Raw genomic sequence first — 24626 nt, forward strand, 5'->3', positions numbered from 1 at the left:
ATAGCTTATGGAAGAAAACACTATTTCAACATGAAAACAAACAAAATTTATATTACCTTAACTTCTGAAATAAAGAGGCAGATTTATGTGCCTTCACATGAAACACTGTAGAAAATAAATTATTTCTTGACATAAGTAAGATTCATAGGGAAGAATGCAGAACGCTGTCATTTTATAGAGAGTATATGTTGAGTGTCTCCATAAAGACACCTAAGAAACTGGTAATGGTGGTTGCCTTCAAGGATGGAAAATGGATGACAAGGAGAAATTTTGAAGGGGGGATTTAATTTACACTGAATTATGACAATTTTTGAGTCCATATAATGTGAATATATTCCCTATCTATAAAATATTCTTGAAGTGAAACAAAATACTGTATTAGTGAAGATGAAAAAAAAAAACAAAACTCTTAAGTTTTAGTCACCAGTGGAATTATATTTTAAATGCAGTGATGTAGTCTGTTAGTATGTCCATAGCAGATGAAGAATATTTGGCCAAAATAAATCAATGGATACAGTGTGTACACTACCTCTCCTCTTTTGCTGCTTTATCCATCATTATTTTTAAAATATGACCAATATAGTGGTAGGACAGTCAAATAAAATCTTTTTAACTAGATGACACTCAATGGAGTTCTGCTTCATCCAACCTCATATATACAACAGTTTCATAGAAATCGTCATCACTTTTTTACACTTCGAGACAATACCAATCCAGCAAGCAGTTCACCTCTGCATGTGATTTCCTGGGAGCCTATAAGTATTTTTCCAAGAATTGTGAGACTACGTTGTTAATGTTGCTGTTTAGTTGCTTGGTCTCATCTGACTCTTTCGTGATCTCACAGACTGTAGCCCACCAGACTCCTCTGGCCATGGGATTTCCCAGACATGAATACTGGAGTGCATTGCCATTTCCTTCTCCAGGGGATCTTCCCGACCCAGGGACTGAACCTACATCTCCTCAATTGCAGGTGAATTCTTTACCACTGAGCCTCCTGGGAAGCTCGTGAGACTACATTCAAACACCATTTAGCCATAATACTCTCCTTTTCTTTTGTCTCTAAAGTGGTGGTAACTCTATTAGTCAATCTATTAATCCCTCTTGGAATGTGATGATTAATTATTATGAAAAGCCTAAGTGCTGGCAGAGGTGCAAGACAATCCCATTCAGGTAGCACAAGAGAAATCAATGAGGGAAACAAACATCATTTTTGAACTTTATTTGTTGCTTAAAATGTAATGCCATACAAGTTTAACAATCACTTAAAAAAGGATTTTTATTTGCATAAAACAGAAGCAAAACAGAAAGATATGAAATAAAATGCCATCTTGCTTCAAGTTTTCAAATCAGTACTTAGAGTACTAATATATAGCTATATACACTGCAAGTATATTATAGAAATATACTATGAGTAATCTTGAAACCACAATAAATATCAAGTAGGTTTTTAGGCACACGGCATAGAAAAATGCGGAGTCAGCTTAATTCTTGAGAGTGCTGAGTGACTCATTCTGAGATCATTTTCACACACATGTATTTTACACAAAATATACAGCCATCACACACACGATCCCCAGTCACTTCTGAATTTCACCTTTCATCCCAGCATCAGTGCCTTCTTATTCTTTGATACTATTGCTCTATACAGCTATTACATAAGAAAATACTTTGCAGTTTTCTTCAACTAATAGCCTAAGAAGGTATCAATGCTACCAAAATAAGTGCAGCCTATCTACACGATATGTTCATGGAAGTGTGCTGAGCGGCACCAGCTTACAGAACTGTTTATTTTAATCCTGGGGGTTACCCTGAAGGCAAACTTAATCGATTTTGAAGTATACCATTTTTGAGTTTCCCATAGCATGACAGCCAGAAATTGTTAGAAACTGAGGTAACACCTATTTTTATAGAGATAGGAATCCCTGGAAAAGACAAATGCCAGAAGTATTTTTAAAACTTCCGATCAATGTGGACCTCAGTCAGTTATTGTATACTTTGTCTGTGACTCTTTCTGCTCAAATGTAAACCGAAGATTCCAAAGGAATGGTCAAGCTGAATTTACCCTTGCTGTTAGGATTAAAGATCACAGCCATGGAACACCTGAGATCACCCTCTGATAAGCGAAGTCTGACGCTTCTCTTAGTAGAGCCAATGTTCATTAATAAAAATGAACCAAATAACACTCACTGATTTCTGCACCCCCCGCCCTCCACCTCCAGCTACAAGTCAGATTCCGGCATGTCTGGCATGTCGGCCATCAAGTACCCTATCCCATAGCGTCCGTTGGGAGCTGTATCCAGAGTTGGCGATCCACTCTGTTTTCGATAAATATTTTTACCGAAATTTGGAGAGGACATCTCGCTTGATATCTTGCCATGAATGAGGCTTGCATCATCTCCCTCTAAGTTTACGGGCTCCTTCAGGACCCTTCCTCTCTTATAGGTCACAGATGCTAAATTACCAGAACTATCATCTATCAGGTTGCAGCGGCGGATGATGAAGACAACTGGGATGGGCAATATTGCCAGGACCATCAGAGAGATACAGATGACCATCCCCCACGTTGGGTAGCTCAGAAATTTCTCAGATGCCTGTTAAAGTCAAAAAATAATTATTAATCATCTAGCATTCTCTGCAGGGATGTGAAAAAAATATATTTATCTCAGGTTTATAAGCAAAGAACCTGGGCTAATCTTGTGACTGATTAATAAATTGCTGTGGAAGTGACAGTAAGCAACTTCCAAGGCAAAGCCTTAAAAGCCTGATGATTTCTGCCTCTGTGTCTTAGATGCTACCCTAAGCCCATAATGCCTGGAAGAAGTCAAGAATGAAAGCTCACAGAGAGAGCCCAGCTCTCCAAGTTCAGTCAACTGCATGAGTTGACTCAAGCAAGACCCAGAGAAGAATCTTCTCGCTTATCCACAAAACCCTAAGAAATAATAAGTCAGCACTGCTTTCAGTTATTAAGTTGTGGGTCATTGTTACTAAGCAATGGATACCTGTTATATGTGCCACATCACGTTTCTGCTGCTGCTGCTAAGTCGCTTCAGTCGTGTCTGACTCTGTGCGACCCCATGGACGGCAGCCCACCAGGCTCCTCCATCCACAGGATTCACCAGGCAAGAATACTGGAGTGGGTTGCCATTTCCTTCTCCACATTACCTTTCTAGAATCTGAAATTAAATTTTGAACTACATTTGTCCCCAAGGGTTTTGATAAAGGATAGCCGACTTATTTTTTTAGAATAGTCATGAATTGAGTTGTTGTATAGAATTAGTGACCATAGAATAAAGGTCAGGGGTAGCTCTAAAAATTAAGCATTCTAATTTTCTAATAGACAATATATATCTTGTGACTGCATTACGATGTAGCTAATGCAGCTTGAGAAAAGAAACTGAATGCTGCTGCTGCTGCTAAGTCGCTTCAGTCATGTCTGACTCTGTGTGACCCCATAGACAGCAGCCCACCAGGCTCCCCCATCCCTGGGATTCTCCAGGCAAGAATACTGGAGTGGTGGGTTGCCATTTCCTTCTCCAATGCATGAAAGTGAAAAGTGAAAGTGAAGTCACTCAGTCGGGTCCGACTCTTTGTGACCCCATGGACTGCAGCCCACCAGGCTCCTCCGTCTATGGGATTTTCCAGGCAAGAGTACTGGAGTGGGGTGCCATTGCCTTCTCCAATGCATGAAAGTGAAAAGTGAAAGTGAAGTTGCTCAGTCGTGTCTGACTCTTAGCGACCCCATGGACTGCAGCCTACCAGGCTCCTCCAATCCATGGGATTTTCCAGGCAAGAGTACTGAATATTCACGGCTAATAGAAGACAGGCAAAACTCTACTTCAATATTTATTTAAATTATATCTACATTGTTGATGCATATTTTCATTGGCATAGAGTGTCTTAGATATGATTTCATAAATTTATGCAGGAAAAATTTCTGGTGGTTTGATCAATATGTTCTCTAGCGTCAAAAGCCTAAATAATTATTGGTCCATCTATGGTGATATGGATAAAATTACTTAAACGAGGTCCAAGTCAATGTTTCTTACATACTAAAAATATTCATTACAAATAAAAAAACATACATATTTGGGGCCAAACAAAACATAAATCTTAAGATCCCTGCATAAAAGCAGTACCACCCATTAAACAGCAAATTATACTGAAAAAAGTGAAAGCCAAAAACCTCTAAAATGATATTCTGTGTATTCTTTTATCTGACTTCTTCTTTTTATTTTACCTTATCTTCCATCCATGCATTATAGCCAGGAGGACTTAATCCCATATTCACAATGCTAGCGATCAGCAGTGATAACAGCATTAGAGGAGAAATATATTTCCACATATAGTAGTAATATCTATTGGGAGTAAAGCCCAGCATATCCTTTAGGTCTTCCATAAACCTAAATAGAAAGAAATAATTTAATTATTCCTCGAGTTAAGGTAGCTATATTAAAATATGCTAAATTAAATGTCCTTTAAAATGTGCATTATGTCAATGGTTTGACCAGGGTTAAACATGATACCCTATGACACTTTCTACTGAATCTAAAAGTCACATTGGAAGATGACGTAACAATTAAGAACATTTATAATGTAAAATGGAACCAGTGTACTGTACTTTTTATTTGGAGGAAGTCCCCTTAAGCCAATTATTGGAAAGTGAAAGTGAAGTCACTCAGTTGTGTTGGACTCTTTGCGACCCCATGGACTGTAGCCTACCAGGCTCCTTTATCCATGGAATTTCCAGGCAAGAGTACTGGAGTGGGTTGCCATTTCCTTCTCTAGGGGATCTTCCCAATCCAGGGATCAAACTCAGGTCTCCCACATTGCAGCCAGACACTTTACATCTGAGCCACCAGGGAAGCCCATTTATAATTATTGGAATGTCTCCTCCAACTGATGACCTTCCATGCTATGAACACAATATTTGCAATACATTAAAATTTCCTTGTTTCTCTCTTTTTTAAAAAATTTATTTAGAGATAATTAACTCACATCATCCAATCCAACTGATCCAAACTCTCATTTCTGTTTTCAGTCTGATGTCATTTGATTGAAAGAGGGTGCACACATTATGATTCTTTGATTTTTTATTTTTTTCTGAACTCCTTTCTTCATCTCTGCTAAGTGCCTCCTAACCTCTGTGTCATTTCTGTCATTCTTTTTTTAAATGAGCTGGGCACTCTGTCCCGTAGTTTCCAACAGTTTAGATTTTGCTGTTAATAATTGCATCCCACACTGTTGGCTTCACAAGTGTATCTCATCCTCCTATTTCCTGTGAATTAGCACTTAGACTGAGTAATGATTAGACTTATGTGTTTGTTTTTTAAAGTCAAGTTATTGAGACATTATTTACCTCAAATAAGATTTGCTTTTTCTTTTTTTGGCTGCATGGCTTGTGGGATCTTAGTTCCCAGAACAGGGATCAAACCCAGGGCCCCAGAAGTGAGAGCGCTAAGTCCCAACCACTGAACCACCAAGGACTTCCGCACATTCACACTTTACAGCTGTATGATGTTAACGCTATCAGGAGCATGTCGCCATTACATACTGGTTTATATCCCTTAATATTTAATTCGAGATAAAATATGTACTGCCCATCCACCAGTCTTGTACTAATGTTTCTGTAGACTTTTTGGTTGTCTAAAGCTAGTTCTCCAGTAGATTCTTCAAAAAGGGATCACAGTGACTATATTCCCTAATTTCTTGCATGTTTAAAATTATTTATGGTCACTATATTTGAATATCAGGTCAGCTGAATTTAAAATCTGTAGTTTACATTTTCTTTCTTCGAAAATCATAAATATGTCTATGTAAGATTGTTACAAAAATTTTGTTGACTATCAGATTTTTCTATTGTAAATGATTTGTTTGGTACTATTTTTTACCTGCATGCATGCTTTTTTTTTTTGGTCTCCAAGTAACATCCTAGGCTTTGTCTTGGTGTCAGCCTTTATGTCTGTTTCTTCCAACTATATCATTTGCCCTTTCAACACTCAAGTTATTTGCTTCGGTATGTTTCTTTAATTACAGTTTTCAGAGTTATTTTCCAGCCACTGCGTTTAGAGGTCCTCATTGCACAAATGTTGAATCATCTTTGCTTGACTGCTGTTTCTGTTCATTTTCTTATCCTTGGTGATTTCTTTTTGATTTTAAAAAGTATTCTTCCTTTCTAGCTTCTAATTCTTGAGGAGATATATATTGTACTTGTTTTCGTTTTAATTTGACTTCATGTATTAAGTGATTTTTCTGTTATACACAATTGTTTCCTGAGTTCTATCACCTCTGTTTTCAAATCTCCCTTGTCTCTAGTTATAATATTTCTCAATTTTAAAATAACTGATATATGCTATTCTTTTGTGGCTTCTATCATTTTTCAACACTATTTCAACTTCATTTTGAAATCTTATGAGTTTTTCATCTGTTTTGCTTGTGTGGATTTGTTATCTGAAGGGATATTATTCTGCTCCTTTCTGCTTTTTTTTAATGACTTTTGTTTATGATTTAACCACATTTATGTGAAATAAAATTTCCTGAATTTTGGAGAGGGAAGGATACATGGGCATTGCTTCTTTTTTTTTTTTTTAATTATTTACTTCTTTTTGGCTGCATTTGGGTCTTTGGTGCTGCACGGACTTTCTCTAGCTGTGGTAAGCGGAGACTACCAGTTGCAGTGTGTGGGCTTCTCATTCCTGTCGTGGAGCACAGACCCTATAGCATGTGGGCTCAGTATCTGTGGCATACAGGCTTAGCTGCCCCGTGGCAGGTGGGATCTTCCTGGACCAGGGATTGAACCTGTGTCCCCTGCACTGGCAGGCAGGCTCTCAACCACTGGAACACCGGGGAAGCCCCTCCTCTCTATTTTTGCAAAGTAATCAAAAGAGGCGGCCTCATAGTTTATCAGTTTTTTTTTTTTTTTTTTTTAACCTCTGTTCTCTTTCTCGTATTTACTTGGACTTCCTTTTCCAACACTTCTACTGCCTATCTCCTGCTCAGTTCCGGTTTTGCTCCCACCACTTTGTTCTCAGTGCAGAGCTTTATCTTGGAAGAGAACTCTGGGTTGTTCATTTCAAGATTTTAGAGACCACTTTGTTCCAGCACTGATGATCTTGTTGTGTTTGGATCCCTCTGCAATCTGCGAAATGAGGCCAAAGATACCACTTCTCCCAGTTTAGCTCACTATCTTCAGGTTAATCAGCCTCCCACACATTGCAGGGAGGACCTGGGAATGAGTAGAGAGCTGTCAGAGGCCCAGCTGTGTATCCACTACCATCACCCTCACGGATGTGACACCGCACAGCTTCTGTGGCTGCCAGTGGTTTGTCCCAACCTTTCATATTTGAGGGTCCACGGGAATATGTTCTTTCTGGTGTCCATGGGTATTTGGTTTTGCCTTCTAGTCATTCTTTTTCTCCTTCATTTTAAAAAGGAAACTTGGGGAAATGCAATCTATGCAGCCATCACTTTCAGCATCATAGGATCTTCCTTCTCATTTTCTCTCAATCATATTTCTTCCTAATCTTTTAACCCAGGGATCAAACCCAGGTCTCCTGTAGTGCAGGCAGATTCTTTACCGACTGAGCTACCGGGAAGCCCATACAATATTTCTTTTTCTGCATCTGAGTTTGCTATCTCAAACGTTTAGGTTCTGGAAGGCTTATTTCTCTCAACCCTGTCTCTGGAAATTTAGGTAAACGTGGCAGATCACAGAGCAGAACTGAGCTCATGAAAACACTGAAGGTGAACAGGAGGAACATAAGATTCCTGCAGACGTTTAAAGGAGGGAAAAGTGATTAAATAAGAGCATTTTAAACAAGAGAACTCCAATTGTGCTCCTTGGACAAGCTATGAGCTTTAGAGACCAACAGATCTGGTTTCAAATCATACCTCCATAATTTCTAAATGTATATCTTAGTCCTTCTGAACTTCATTTTTGGCATGCTCAAGAAAGATAATACCCATCTTGGAGAGTTATTCTTAGGATCATAGACAACATATGCAAAGCACACTATCTTACAAACAGCAGAAATTTATAGATCCAAGTATTATTAGTAGTATTATTCCTATTGTTGTTATAATGATTATTATCTAGGAACTACTAAAAAGAAATATTTACCACTATGCCTATTGTAAATGATGAACAGTCTAAATGGAAAACTAAATTATGATCCTACTGATCCATAGATCAGTCCAGTAAGAGTATCAAATTCCAACACAGTGCAGGTGAGGAGTTGGGGGTAGCTCAGTAGACTATAGAAATATCTGGTTTTGAAATTAAAGTTAAAAGCCCTGATTCTACAACTAAGATACTGTGTCCGCCTATAGAAGGCAGGCCAATTGTACATCTGTGATGAGTAATATTAGTCACCACAGAATACTGTTACGAGGATTAAGACAATGCATACAGCATTCCCCTGATGATTAGTGATGTTGACAACTTTTCATGTATCTGTTGATGATCTGTATATATTCTTTGGAAAAATTCAGGTCCTTTGTCCGTTGTTTAATTGACTTCTTTTTTTTTTTTTTTTGCTACTGAGTCATAAGTCCTTATACATTGTGGATATTAACACCTTTTTGGATATTTGATTTGCAAATATTTTTCTCATTCAATAGGTTACCTTTTTATTTTCTTGATCATTTCTTTGGCTGTGAAGCCATTTTATTTTGATGTAGTAATACTCCATGGAGTCGCAAGAGTCAGATACGGCTTAGCAACTAAACAATATACAGCTATTACCACTATTGCTATTTAGTACATGATCATTAAATGTAAATTTTCCTACCTCTCCTTGCCTGCAGCTTTTTAGAATAATGAAATATTCTCTAAGTTTTGTCACAAAGCTCACTAAGTATAATAATGTTCTTTATGTTGTTGAAGAGAACTCTGGTCCTCATTCAGTGAACTTATTTCTCCATCAGAGAAACCTCTAATAAGCTTGATGGTCTTACTGCCTTAATCCTTACAAGCTAACTGAAGACAACAAATTTAAACAATATTGGACAAGGTCTCCAGAAATGTTTTTCTTCTGAGATTACTCTAATGCTTCATTTCACACAAGTTTACATACTTTTCAGACCAAGCAAGTATATAATTTAAAGATTTAGGCATCTAGTGAATTCAAGTCATGACTCCATAAATATGTATAGTGAATGCTATATATATCTTAAAGCAGTGATATATATATATATCTTCCCAAAATGGTCCTGCTACACAAAACATTGTGTAACATGATAAAATAAAGCATTTTATCAATCCTTCTTGTAAAACAGGTTGGCAACATAATTAGAGGTATAGACTTCAGAGTTAAGTAAAATTGGTCTTTTGTGGTTCAGATGGTAAAGAATCTGCCTACAATGGAGAAGACCTGGGTTCAATCCCTGGGTTGGGAAGATCCTCTGGAGGAGGACATGGCAGCCCACTCCAGTATTCTTGCGTGGAGAATCCCCATGGATAGAGGAGCTTGGTGAGCTACAGTCCATGGGGTCACAAAGAGTCGGACACAACTGAGTGACTAAACACAGCACAGCACAAAAACGGCTCTGAATCCCAGCTCTGCCTCTGTTCAGGTGTGTGATGAGCAAGTCACTTGGTGTCTCACTAAGCCTGCATTTTCTTATGTGTGAAGTGGAGATAACAACGGCTCAAAACAGCTTAACAAGGTTCTTGGAACTTAGTCAATATACACAAGCTCTTGGAAGTTCCTATTTAATAACCAGAATTAAATCAAAGCTCCAGAATCCTAAACCTCATTACCATTTACACTGTTCTATCTCATCACCTAATAAGGAGATGCACTTTGTTAAAACTGTTGAATGGAGAAGAGCCTGCATAAGATTTGATTTTTGTAGCAAGGCATTTTTTCCTCCAGTCATTTTTCTCCTAAGTGAGATACATATCAAAGCAGAGATGTAAAATGGATGCATAAGCGAATATACTTACTTATCTATGCCATAAACAAAGGATACGGCAATATTCTCCAAAATGACGACAATTAGCAGAGGCAGGGTTGCAGAATAGTCATCAAACATTGTAACAAAGTAGTTTCCAGAGCGTTGCACAAATATCAGGCCAATACAAAATGCCAGAAGACAGCAGATAACTGAACAAAAGGAATAAATTAAAAAAAAATAAGACCTTGTCAGAATCAAGTCTTTTAAACTGCATTATAAATTATTATATGCACTTTGTTTCTACTTTTTATAAGTTGTCAATAATATGAATAGGATACTTTTCCTGATACCATGGAATATATTGTGAATTAGTTACCTGAATTTAGCCCTGGATTTAATAGGAATTCATTGTAGGACAGTAACTCAATTCATCTCCTTGAGTCTGTGGAAATGTATGTACCAAGCCCAAATAACAAACAAGGCAAAACAGAGAAGATAACAGTATAAATCTCCATACACATGTCTCATTATTAATAGAAAAGTGATCTTTTCAGGCAGCAAATGTTCATAGGTCATTTCTACTTTTAATAATGTTTTCTAGTTTTGGAAGCAACATTGAAATTTCAAATTAATCATGAGATGAATGTGCCTTATAAGACTGATAACATATATTTTTATATTTTATTGAAATATCATTACTGTTAAAGCATAATTTAAAAAAAAAAAAAGTTTGACCCCTTAGTAATAACCTATACTCTACCTTGATATTGCCTGGGCAGATGAGTTGGAAATACAATTATGACAGGGTTGGCCAACCAGATTCTCCAATTAATTAAGAAGAATAGTCTAAAAGGAGTTTCTATAGGAGTATTGCCGAAAGATGCAGACACTTCCAACCAGATACCACTACCATAGAAATTTAGAGAGAATCCTGGAATCCATATACTATTCACATATTTTTGTTAGACTCTTTGTTCTCTCATGCATGTTAGTAGAGAAGCCCTCAAAAATAAGAGATGACTGGGCTGTCTTTCTCAACTCCCTATTAGCAGAAGTGAGTAAAAACGGCAGAAGTGGGGCAGGTGGAGGCGGTTCAGAAGGAGAGAAAACAGGCATCCCTGGGTCCCATCCAATGGAGGCTCCTGAACAATCTCAATAAGTATGGGTGAAATTAAGCCATTTCATTCATCTTGTGAGTGCTAGGCTAGTGGTATGAGTTACATCATCCATAAGTAAATATTATATATAAACACATCGGGTAGAAAAGGAAAGACATTAAGAGCATTTACTTGGAGTCTAACACATACTGAAATATTTAAATGCTTGTCACAGCAAATCATACTCAAAGTCTCAGGATGGAAGTAGCAGAGCTTAGATTTGAACCATGGCCTGTATCACACTTACTCTCGCCTAATTGCATCATAGTATAAGTAGGAAGAAAGTGTACTCTAGGTGGTACAGACACTGAGAGCCTCGCTGACGAGGTGAGAGGAACAGATAATAAGTAACTTAGATCTAAGTCCTACCGTCATATCAAAGCAGACAAAAACATTTGACAAACGTGGTGGGGGAACATTTCCTCAAAGTAAATGACTTGAAGTAAAAGTATGATCCCAAAATACAGGTAAAGGGAGTACAGAGTATATTCCTCTTTACTCTGATCTACTAAGTCTTCCACTGGGAGTTGGCAAATACGCCCATGTGTGTCCGCCCCCCCGCAACACACACACACACTGTTGCTGTTCCCTTAATTTTGCAAGCCCTATTATATTAGGAGGGTTGAGATGCTGGGAAAGATGAGGAAAGCAGCAAAGATGACAGTTATTTAGTCTGCATGTCAGAGGATATTGATAGCCTTAAAATAAATAGAAACTGCAGAAGCAGAGCGGGCCTTTCAGGAAAAGAAAGAGATACATTTCTCATTTGTATCCAACTGAATTAAAGAAATCTAGATGTACATCTGACAAACTGCTGAAATTGTTTAGACTCACACTAAGCAGAGCAATGAGTGGCAAGGGTATATATGCATTGGCAAGTTATTGACACGTAAATGACTACTGAATCGTTCAGAGCTAAAAAGTGAGCCTGGGGAGGAGCTTGTGCCCCACTGGCCAGCATTCAAGATCATCTGTATATTTTTTTCCAATTAATTTTTGCATCACTTACCAACACTGTTGCTGCACTCTGGTCTAGCAGCTTCCTTGCTGCTTCCTTTGTCTCTGTTTGGGTGTTCTTACTAACTAAAACTATCCTCTGACACCTGAGAAGATTGCCTTTTCTCATTCAATTTCCATGCCTTCTGCTGATAGTTCCCTCATATATTTAGATGATCTTTGCTGCTTCTTAATTCTCAGAACATATAGTCTTTATCACGCTGTCAGTATATTACATGAGACAAGTTTTATCTAACCATGTTGATTTTAATTATCAGTCCTATTCTGATAATTAGAGGGGAGGTTCTCCTATATGTCTGCATCTCTGCTGTAATTTCCCTTACATCCTTGGTATCCCTCAAATGCAAGGATGATGCAATACACAGGCAGTACTTTAATAACTGCAGATTGGACTTATTAACAACTGTCAATATTGATAAATCATGTTATTATCATTCCTTCCTAGATATATTAGCTTCTATCAGGCTACAATTGCTATTTCAAATGGAAACTAAATTTAGGTTTGTCAATGTCAGCTATACACTTTTGAAAAAGCCAATGATCTGAACTTTTTTTTTTAGAATTATTTGACTTGAATACAAAATTATACATGAACATTCTTTGACTTTGTTCTAGTACCAGCACTTCATAATGACATTACTACTAATAAAGAGCAATATAATAAATGGTAACTAATAAATAATAATAATATGATCTACATTAAGTTTCACTTGCCTATTACATAAATCCCTAAATAACAAATACTTCTGAAACATATTAATAAGTGGACTTTAAAAATAAACTCTTTTCCTATTTCCATCTCTGATCAGTCACCAAGAGTAAAAGGGCCTGCTATCAGTTCAATGAAAAGTCAAATACATAAAAACTCACCGGTGAGGATTTCTTTCCTCACTTTGAAAGTGTCCACAACGGGTGTGATGATCCCTTCAATGGTTCCAAACATGCTGCCGAGCCCTAGATTTACCAGCATGAGGAAGAACATCACTGACCAGAAGGGAGACGCGGGGAAATGTGTCATCGCTTCTGTAAAGGCAATAAAAGCTAAACCAGTCCCCTGAACAGCCTGTAAGATACACAGAATAGCCACGTTAGTCAGAGCCACGTGCCGCACTGGCTCTGTATATGAAAAGGCAGGGAAACTCTGAATAATGCAGGACAGTTACTGGAAATAAGCACACTGATAGCATCATGTTGTCTCCTAAGAAATGTGCCTCTAAACAAAATTCAGGGTGATCATATTATCTCATTAAGACCACGGATAGAGCCAAAATTTAAAAATTTAAGAGTAAGTTAGTATTTAAATCTTTCCTTATGGAATTTAAGATTGTTGTGTTAATGATGGCTTCATCTGTAACTTCCTGCACATGATTCTTTATATTTAGTCTCAGGTACATTTAGCTATCTTAAAGCATGTGATTAATGGCCAATTTCTTCATTATATTTTCTTTTTTGGCAAAGTAAAGAGAGGGTGACAATTTATGCAAAGCTATTAATTCACATTCCCCTATATCGTTTTTATTCAAGTATATGACAGTGGCTAGAAAAAGGAGTTAATCATGACTTAACAAACACAAATATTAAGATGGGAGATATCATTCATGTGTCCAAACAATTATGCAATATGTAAATGGTCATCATAATTCAAGTTTTGTGTTAAGTATTATACCAGCAAATGTATCTAATTTCATTTTCTATGTGAAAATCACCTTATTTATATTCATATTTTAAATTATTGTGGCTTCATCAGTGAAACTACTTTTTATAGTAAAGCAAATCTTTCTGATTTAAGAAAATACACTCTCTGAAATAAAGATGAATTTTGAAACAGCATGCTCTTCCTCAGGTATTTTAAAGGTCCTTTTCCTAAAAGAAGTCTTCTGGGTAAGGCATATTTTAAAGTTAATGAGAATTGCTTTAGTGCTTAAACAGACTACTAACTTTATTGAGCTCATCTTCAATTTGACAGGCATTGAGATGAAGTGCAGGAAACTCTTCTTCTTTCACTTTTTGAATGATGTCATAAATTAAGTCATAATCTTCTGCAGTAATAGCTGAAAAGTTGATATGATGGGGAATAATATCTTGACTAATGTTGCCCATTTTCACAAGTTTTATGATCATTTCCGAATTTCTGAAAAGTAAAACAGCATTAATAAACACTTGTGGGTTTGGGAAGGAGATTTTTTTCAAATACAATTATGCCATAAAATGTAAAGAAAATTAATGACTATACTCTGCAATGCATTTCTCATTTATGACATTTGCTTTGAAGCCCAGAACCGCAAACACCACCAGTGTTGCCAGGATAGAAGTAAAAAAATTGATGAAAGACACCAGGACGGCATCAAAGTGGCAGTTGTTGTCTCTCTTATTGTAGCTTGAAAAGGCGATGACGCCACCAAATCCCAGACCTAAGGCAAAGAACACCTGAGCTGCAGCTTCTCTCCACACCTTTGGCTCCAGCATGATTTCCAGCTGTTTAAAATTAAACAGAACAGAAGTCAGCTGCAAAATATTATTTCTCAATAATCTACAAGGAATCGATTCTGTTGTTTAAATATATCATAATGACACACACCCAAAGATATCTGGGGATTATCTGTTCTTAAGGAGAAAGAACAAATTTCTCATTGAGGAATTTTACAAGGAAAATGAATAAGAAAGGCCATAGCCTATAGAACCTTTAGATGGAGATGTTACTTACATGGAGAAAAAAATCATATGGGAAATTTTCAATATCTTTAGGACAAAGCAAAGGACTATTTGAGGGAGAAATGAACTATCTTCGCTTATTTCTATTTCTGTCTTTGTTTTCTTTCCAATGCAACCATAAACCAGTTAGCCATAAAAGTTATAAATTTTATTTAAGTAATGCCCTCAGTTTTGTGTTTTCTGGTGAAGCCTAACAGCCAAAGCAGGTAATAATTATAAGCTGGGTAGAGTTGAACTATTTGTACTTTGCATATTCACATAGGTATTATTCTTTCATTTAGTAGTCTCCTGAAAGCTTTTCCTTTGAAAATTGAAGTAATTCAACCATATAATCTTTAAAGGCGGTTTCAGATCCAAAGTTTTGAAGTTTGGAATCTGTGCTGAACATAATTTTCAAGAAGCTTTACTTCTTAAACAGTTATTGCTGTATGTAACTAAACCTTTTAAATGGAACAATTAATATTAGCCATATTGGGCAAAGACCTCAATAGACAGTTAACTTTGATTTCAGTAATAGTAGTATTTAAATTGGTATTTTATCTCTTTTCACCTTTGCAATGAAATTGCCTTTATCGGGAACAAAGCCAGATGTGGTTAAGAACATGACTTCCATAGACAGTCATTTAATAATCTAAAAATAGTGCATCCTAGGGTAAGTGGCCTGTCCATTCTGAGTTTAATTTTTCTCAACTGAAAGATGAGAGTAACAAAGCATGTAAATACTACTCATCACATTGCCTACCACACTGAGTCCTCAATAACTGCTAACGTATGGACTACAGTAACAGCTACGCTGATAAGCATTGGAAAAGACCCTGATGCTGGAAAAGACTGAGGACAGGAGGAGAAGCGGGTGACAGAGGATGAAATGGTTGAATGGCATTACTGACTCAATGGTCATGAGCAAACTCCAGGAGATAGTGAAGGACAGGGAAGCCTGGCAAGTTGCAGTCCACGAGGTCTCAAAGAGTTGGACACAATCAGCAAATTAAAACCGAACTCATTCAACTATCTCTACTTTTACCACTAGATGGCAGACAATACCTATTTACCAAAGACATTCTGATCATTTCCAATTCAGAAACTGAATCTCCATTCTCTGAGAATATTTTGTGTCCTTAGGAACTTTCTCCCTTACATAAACAACTTAAATTTAAAGGAAATAGAAAACTTTGTATTGTTATTATATTAACTATCACATCCTACAATGGCCTAATACCAATCTTATCAATAGTCCAAAGTGAGCTGAAGAAGTAATTCACTGTATTTTAATAGTTATTTCCAGTTCTGGTTTAAAATGTTAACCAAGTATTGCAGTTTTAAACATGGGGACCGTATAAAACTGTCATATTCAAGTATCTAGATTCTAAAATATCTATTTAAATCCAATATTTAGAGTCATGTCACAAACAATTACCAACTTAGAGAAACGTGAAATTCCAGGAATCCACATCAAAGCTAGTTGTTTTAAACTCAGAAAACTTTTTTTTTTCCTATACTGTAAAAAATAAATATTTGTGGTCGTCACTAAGTATGGCCCATTTGTGGCTGATTTAAATGATAATATAGCTGAATTCATAAATGTGAACTAATTATTCGTTGAGAAATTCCAACAACCCTATAGGACTTTTGAACAATAGAAGAGAAGCAGATCACAATGTCAACATTTTTGCTACTTGAGAATGAACAGAACCCCACTTGGAACCAGATACTCAAAAAACACAGCCTCTTTTTCACAGGACCACGGCAGCTGCCAGGAGTGACAATCCCAGGGAGGCTAAAATCTTCTCCCCGAGTCTCTCAGCACGATGCTTGGTGCAGTCATGTCTCAGACAACTTCCAATTTCTGAACTAAATTGAGATTGTGTCTTTATAACTCATTGTCTGATTATGATAGTGTTAGCACGATAATTGAAGTATGATTTCATTTCAGTGAATATCCAAAATCTATATGCACCTCAAATATGTTTTTGACTGTTTCCTCTCAAACCAATACAAGTCTCAATGAGCCCTACATTGAGGTCAGCTCTAAGTTAAATGACAGAGTTTAAGTTCTGAGCCTTTTAGGAAACCTAATGGAATTTTCCTGAAATGCATATGCATTTATAAAAATTACTGAACTTCCCAAACACACTAATATAAATACTATTCTAAAAAATACAAAACCTCAAAACAGAACAAGAAACCTTGAATTTTTTCTAAGACAAGATTTCGAGTGCAATAGCATTCTTAATCTGGGTCCATGGACTTTAGGAATTCTGTCAACCTCTTAAGACAATAAGCAAATTAATATGTTCATTATTTTTTCTGGTAAGAAGATCCTATTATCAGTTTTTTTTTTTTTTTTTCCCAAAGGAGTCCATGTCACAAAAGATTAAAAACCACTGAAATAGAAGAGAAAGAGTAAAGATTGATAAGTTCTAAACTGTACCAGTATAAAAATGGGAAGTTAATTTATTGTAAAAGAGGAACTTCTGAAGTTTAAATAGTGAAACTTACTCTGGATAAAGTGCAACATTTTAAAGTGGAGAGAGTTGGATATAATTATAGATATCTAAAAGCCTTGGTTTTACTAGGCTGGTTAACTTAATGGTTATAATTTAATAGTTTAGTGTACACTGTTGTACGTAGGTTCAAACAATTATCCCTTAAATTTAACTGTGGGAATATTTTGACAACATAAAGCTTTTGTGATCATAAGCCTTAACTGGAAATACAGTACATACCTCAGGGGTAAACATGTGACGGATGCCATCAACTGAACCATTTAAAAGGAGTGCTCTGATTAGGAAGCATATAAGTACCACATATGGGAACAGAGAACTAAAATACATGATCTGCAAAGAAAGATGAAAATAGGTGAGACACACTAACAACTATATTCTTTCTCATACTTAAAGATTATTTGTGCTGCTCTATACTGTACTTTCCTGGTGGCTCAGATGGTAACAAATCTGACTGCAATGCAGGAGACCTGGGTTTGATCCCTGGGTCAGGAAGATTCCCTGGAGAAGGGAATGGCTACCCACTCCAGTATTCTTGCCTGGAAAATTTCATGGACAGGAGTCTGGCGGGCTGCAGTCCATGAGTTGCAAAGAGTTCAACACAACTGAGTAACTAACACTTTCACTTCATATCCTCATACTGTGAAAATGACCCTTTTATAATATAATAATTAATACTATTCATACAGTGTTTAGTCATCATAGCAGAATGGCTTATTCGTTTTGATTTGGTATGATTCATTAAGATCTATTTGGGATATAATGAAAAATGGGAAATCTTCCTTATTTAATCTCCTTTAAAAGAGCCCATAGGTATGATGTAACTTGAATAGTGTTGATTCCTCACAGTTCACACAGTTCACAAGTAAGCAGTGTTTAAGAGAAACAAAAGGACACTGACTCCTTAACAAGACCTACTTTATAGTTTTAGATAGCAAAAGTCCTTTTTTTTAAAAAAAAATTAAGCAAAGTTCCATCATAATTCTGTAAACCTTCTAGACAGTGGTCCCTGTTAAGGCTCCTACAGAACTTGAATAATAAAGGTTTTACTTTCCACCTCAGAAGTCTTCATCATTAAACAAATGTTATCATAGAAAAGCAACTGTCTTCACCAGACATGTGCCACCTCCTTGACACCTCCAAGTGGTTCCTAAAACCCTGGGTTCCCCCCAAAGCTGTCCCTACCACCCAACAGTCGTTAAGGTCAAACATCCAGAAGTTCTGCATGGTTTCTAATTTCCTGGCTTCCAGACTCCCACCCGGGCTATCTCACTCCCTGCTTACATGCTCTCCTGAAATCTCTAATACAGTAGAAACAAAAGGCAAATGGCTCTGTCCTGCAAAGCCTTACACCAGGCTGCCTACCTGCCTGCCCTCCCACTCCTCCCTGAGCTCCAGCCCTGAGGGAAACCAAGCTCTCAGCTTCATCTTTGCAAATCTTCATAGAACACTCAGAATAAGACTTTTTTTTTCCAACCAATAGGCCCCCAAATGCCCTTCCCTATGTCCCATGAACCTTCAATGATATTATTTTTATTTGGTTTGACAGCACTTAACACTGCGGAAATTGTCATCTGTGTTTACTGGTTAATTTTCAGTCTCCCTTACTGAAATATAAGTTCTGTGAATGCAAGGACCTTTTCTCTCTTGCTCACTACCAAATTCCAAACATCTAACAGAATGGTTAACACATATTAGGTATATGATATGTATCTGTGGGGGAAGGAATAGAGGGAAGGTGAGAAGAACGGAGGAAAAAAACTGAAAAACTGCCATAGCAGAGGATAACTCAGGCAGGTCAGAGATACTGAATCCTATAATAATTGTAGACAGACAACAGAGAAGTCAGCACAATAATTTGCACTTCTATTCTGTATACTTTGTAACTGTATTTCAGTATTATTAAAAATATTACAAACAAAATCTCTGCATAATTAGGAAACTATATTTCTCTAAAAGTAATTATATTCTAATTTAATTATAAAGAAATATAATTTTTCAATCAATTCAAAAGGCCTAAATTTTAAATTGCATCCACTTATCCACGTTTCTTGTTTTCTAAAAATCAGAATGCTTTCAGATGGAGTGCTTTTCATTCTTTCTGCCTACTTTTACCATCCTTTATATTTGCGGGTCTACAATATCTATTCAAGTAGCCTTGGTCTCACTTGAATTGCAGCTATTCCTTTTATGATTTTTCTTTCAAATTTTGAAGCCAACTAGAAGGGTGGATTCACTTCTGCACAATAGTTTATCTTTTTTTTTTTTTAACCGAACTCAAATTTGGTGCCTTTGGCAACCCACTCCGGTATTCTTGCCTGGGAAATCCCATGGACAGAGGAGTCTGGTGGGCTGCATGGGGTCACAAGAGTCGGACCTGAATGAGTGACTAAACAACAAACTGACAAGGACTCCTATTAACCCGTTTATTTCACAAGTGAAAATGAAGGCTGCACACTGCAATAATCTGGACGGTTTGGTAATGATTTTTTTTCCAATTGATATGATATACCTCGGTATATTTTTAACATAATTTCAAATTAGAAGCTAACAAAGTCAATGATTCTTCCTGGAGCTGTATTTGCCCATGCTAAACAACTCTAAATCACCAGAATATGGTTCTTTTTCCACAACTGACTCCCAATTTCATGCAAGCCCCTTTGCTTTCGTCCTCAATGACGTGTCACTTCACTATCAGCTTCCTGCTCATTTTGCCTCTAGATTTTCCCTCCAGCTCTCCTCTCCATCTCAGAAATTCATCACCCACACTACTACCAGAATGATCTTTCTAAAGATCTGAGGGTGTTAATGAACTGCTAAAAAACCCTCAAATACTTCACACTGTTAAGTTACAGCCAGTCATTTTCCCAGTGTCCCTAAATACTTTAATACCTGCAGTCAACCTAACCTTTCAAGCCTCACCTCCCTCAGGCTACACAAACTGTTTGTAAAAGTCACACAGGGTTACTGAGCAGTCTTTGGGCTTTGCACTTGCTGTTTTCCATGCCTCTGGTGTCTTCTCTCTGAACGTGCTGGTGAACTCTTCTTCAACCATCAAACTCTAGCCCCCAGTCTACCTCCTCTGTGAAGCCCTCCCCCAAATCCTATTACTTTCAGTGGCAGCCTCTATGCTATCATGCACTTTATTTGCAGCTCTTTACTGCATGTATTCTGCTGTAATTATCTGTCTCACCCATTCAGTTATGGGTTCTATGTGAATAAAGGTGGGGTGGCCTATTATCCTTTGCACATTCTTTGATACTCAAAAATATTGTACTTTAAGAGCCAATTCATAGGAAATTTTCCTTTCTGTACACATTCTCTAAAAAAAAGAAAACCCTCACCTTTATTCTATAGTACTTAAAAAAATGATGTACTAATTATATGATCAGATAATTCAAGCTTCATTTATTAATTCAACAAGTGTTTGAGTTCTTAAAGACACTCATCTGGCTTCAGTGATAAGATTCTAGCTTAGTTTCGTCCAAAAACGAACATGAGGCTCTTATGTTGGATATAACATAAAGAAAAGTGACGGTCAAGATTTTAAACATGAAAACATTTAAGCAGTATTAGGTAGGTCACACGTGAATTTTCTTCTCCTGTGAGCAGGTAAAAGAACAAAATATTTACTTATTAAATATTTACTTAATTATTTACTATCAAATTATTATTTATTTTATTAAATGAAAGCTTTACTTATTAAAATATTTACTTATTATATTTACTTTTATTTTATTACTTATGTAATAATACTTATTATTTACTTATTACTTATTAAATATTTACTTATTAATATTTACTTATTGAACATTTACTTATTAAAATATTTACTTATTATTTACTTATTAATTCTGAGATGTAAAGATATGTCAGTATTTTACAGAGGTATCCATTTTGTGTTTTTAAACACAAATTCTTCTCATTTAATGAGTCTCGGAATACTAAAATTGCCAGTTGCATGATATTATTAAAAATAGTTTAAATTCTATCTAATTGACTATATGTAAAACGCTACCCCTCAAGCACTTTCTCATTTTTTGCATTGTTACCTGTTAATATTTTATGATTTCTTGCCTGCCTCTTCCACTAGGATGGACATTCCATGAGGACAGCTATTTTGTCTGCCTTGTCCACCGCTGCACTTCCAGAGTTAGGTCACTGCCCAGCAAATAGTAGCGCTCAATAAACTCGAGTTCAGTGAGTACATGAATGACTCAAGTATTTTTCTTAAGAACTGGGAACTAAAACAATGAAATATGTTTCTTTGGCTGGTTTTAACACTCCCTGGGCCTTAAAAGTGCTTCCCTTGTGGCTCAGCTAGTAAAGAATCTGCCTGCAATGTGGGAGACCTGGGTTTGATCCCTGGGTTGGAAAGATCCCCTGGAGAAGGCAAAGGCTACCCACTCCAGTATTCTGGCCTGGAGAATTCCAAAACTGACCTGCCTTTCACAGCAAGGACATTCAATAAGAGAGATAAGCTTACAAATCAAAATGTTACATGAAAATACTTTCGTTCTACTCAACTATGGAAGAACAATAAACATATGAAATCATTTAGTTATTTTTCTCTTTTTTTGTATTAAAATGTTTTAACACACCTTCAGACAGTCATCCTTTCTGAGGACTTCATAGCCCAGTTCTAGCTCTGCTACTTACCAGTTGTTTAATTCTATTTATTCTTCCTAAGCTTAACTTTGCAGTCAAATGGGGATATGAACATGTAAATCATCTGGCTGATAGAAAGATTAAACAAGCTAATGTATGCAGAGTGTTTACTTGGCACATTAGTCGTACTGATAGCAAAGCAGTACCAGTGGAAGACATTACCTTTAAAGATAAAGAAAGCCTGGAGCTTCTCATTTCTATCCATCTCCCTGGAGTCAGGCATCCCCTTCACAGAGGATCCAACAAAGGACATGCAGCCATACAATGTCCACTGGACCACCTTCGCTAGTGTGAGTCTCTACCACTGCAGACAACTAATTTCATTGTTAGCAGGCTTGATTCCCGAAAGATCTTCCTTTCGGTGAAGAGTCACCACCACCCCACCACTCTCCATGATCCCCAGGATTTGACCATGTGACCACATGGGATGAGTAAGGCTTATTCCTTTTTCTTCAAATACTTGAAGATTGTGATTAAGAAGCTAAGATAACTCTTCTCCATAACAAAGGAGAAAATAAGGGTTTTGGTAAAAATCCAGTATTACAGGTGTAATTCAATTGACTTGTGCCTACCTGACCTAAAGGAGAATGAGACTGTCATATTCCTGTCTTAATTCATGCAGTTTGAAATTAGCATTCTGTGTGTGTGTGTGTGTTGGCAAAGACTTTTAGCTGCTAAATACTCTTAGTTGTTTTTTCCCCACATACTAACCTTAAACTTCATTATTCTTAAACCATATTTCTCTATACTGCATTGGTGTGTTTATTTAGAGACTTTTTTGTTTGGCAGACAAATAAAGCTTTACATATATTTCTAATAAATTTCTTATTGTATTCAGCTCATTGGTTCAGAATAAGCAAATATACATTTAGACTTTCAAAACTTTGTTCATATTACTTATAGCTTTCTCTTATCTGTGCCTACTAAATTTTCTCTTCAAAATCTCCTGAAAAGCTAGCCTCTCCCTAAGCCTTCTCATTGAAATAATAAATCACATATAGTCTAGAAATTATATTAGATTTTCTAGAAAAGTTATTTTACATAAGAAAAACATCCCAAATATGTGATAAGAAAAGTATGAGTATTTTCTTTAAATGATAAGACACATACTCAGACAAAGAAAAAATAAAATGTGGTATTAAGACTTGAGCAGAGGGATCTTTGGTCTTCCCTGGCTCACCACAGTTGGTTCTTATTCTATCAAATGACATTATCTTAGGAAGCCTATAAATGTGGTTAGATTTGGCTTAGGAATCTATTCCTTTATTTAAAACCTGACTATATTGGAGCTGTGACATTATAGAAGACACATCAAGTGGAACCAACTAATTGAACGTATTTAATCACAGAATACACTAACATTTATAAAAGACCAAAAAATACTCCGGTGTGTTATCTACCATATTCATTTCTGCAAAGGAAAATGGTAAAGAAGTTCCATTAGGAAGCGAAATGTAAAATCAGCTGTGATTTACAAGCTGTAAAAACTGTCAAACACTTCTAATTAAATATGAACCAACAAGAAGCAAAGATGAAGTAGACACACTTTGCCTAAAAGAGTTCACTATTTAGTGGGGGAAAGCTGTCACAGCAAGAGAGGGTATAGCATTGCAATTCAATAATGTGGCGTTAGCTTCAGACAGAGCTAGGTTTGACTCCAGGTACCAACATTTACTAACCATTATTCTTTGGGCTAGTTACCTGTTTCCACAAACTTGCTTTTTATCTGTAAAGCAGGTCTGAGAGTAGCAATTACTTCTTAGAGGTTTTTGTTTGGGGTTTTTTTTTTTTTTTCAGATTTAAATGGGATAAAGTATATGAAGCACTTCTCATAGTGCCTACTACAAAGTAAACATGTAAAAAAAAAAAGTAAACATGTAATAAATATTGGCATATGTTATTGTTCTTGCTCTGATCATTGTCAAAATCATCTTCATAGTCATTTATTACCACTATTACTACTGCTGCTGCTTTTACTGCTGCTGACTGCTGCTATCTTAATACAGTTATTCCCACTCTTATTAGTATATGATGGTAAGTGGCAATATATTAACCTGGAAAGATACATGATCAGATCTATACTTGGGAAAGAGAAAACAACAGAGATGGATTGCTACAGGGCAGAGAGAAGAACCAAAATTAATTCCTGCTGTGATCCAGACAAAAGAAACAGAGACTTTTAAAACAGCGGCAATGGGGAGGGGGGAATGTACTATGAAAGCAAAATAGTGAATAACAATTACTTTCCTAATACATCCTTTTAAAAAATTATCTGATTCTCTTCCTAGGGTATCTAGAACTCACTTAATGTCTTTCTCAACCACAGTCTCATAAAATTTTCCATTTGCCCTGGCCACACGCCCTTTAGTCTTTTATATTACTCTACGTTTCTTGTTGAGATCATTATAACTACCTAATGTTCAGATATTTAAGAAACACTCCACAATGGACTTTTAAAATCTTGTAAGCAACTATTCCCTAGAGCACCTAGAGCAGAGAAAAAAATGATACACAAATAACATAAACAAGTTCTTTATTCTACTACATTTCCCAATTTCCATGATTGGAACTAATCAGACAACTAAAACATTAGGTTCAGCTGAATACCAGTAAAATGAAAGGACTGTTAAGTGTCGACAAAAAAGTTCAAAACAGATCTTGATAGAAGAGGGAA

The 24626-nt window shown here is 36.4% G+C and overlaps 1 protein-coding gene across 3 annotated transcripts in view; it reads right to left on the reverse strand.

Annotated features, from left to right (window-relative positions):
- Positions 1-1225: 1225 nt before the first annotated feature.
- SLC6A15 (solute carrier family 6 member 15) overlaps positions 1226-24626 on the reverse strand; it is a 57181-nt gene continuing 33780 nt past the window's right edge. For all 3 annotated transcript variants that reach the window (XM_070788883.1, XM_019960313.2, XM_070788884.1), the window contains exons 6-12: positions 17507-17617; positions 14302-14543; positions 14007-14199; positions 12939-13131; positions 9944-10103; positions 4238-4400; positions 1226-2591 (exon numbers count right to left, since the gene is read on the reverse strand). In XM_070788883.1, coding sequence (XP_070644984.1) covers positions 2220-2591; positions 4238-4400; positions 9944-10103; positions 12939-13131; positions 14007-14199; positions 14302-14543; positions 17507-17617 — 1434 coding nt within the window. In that variant the 3' untranslated portion in view covers positions 1226-2219. The remainder of the gene's footprint in view (positions 2592-4237; positions 4401-9943; positions 10104-12938; positions 13132-14006; positions 14200-14301; positions 14544-17506; positions 17618-24626) is intronic.

This window comes from Bos indicus, chromosome 5 (assembly GCF_029378745.1).
Source record: "Bos indicus isolate NIAB-ARS_2022 breed Sahiwal x Tharparkar chromosome 5, NIAB-ARS_B.indTharparkar_mat_pri_1.0, whole genome shotgun sequence".
Classification (NCBI taxonomy): domain Eukaryota; kingdom Metazoa; phylum Chordata; class Mammalia; order Artiodactyla; family Bovidae; genus Bos; species Bos indicus.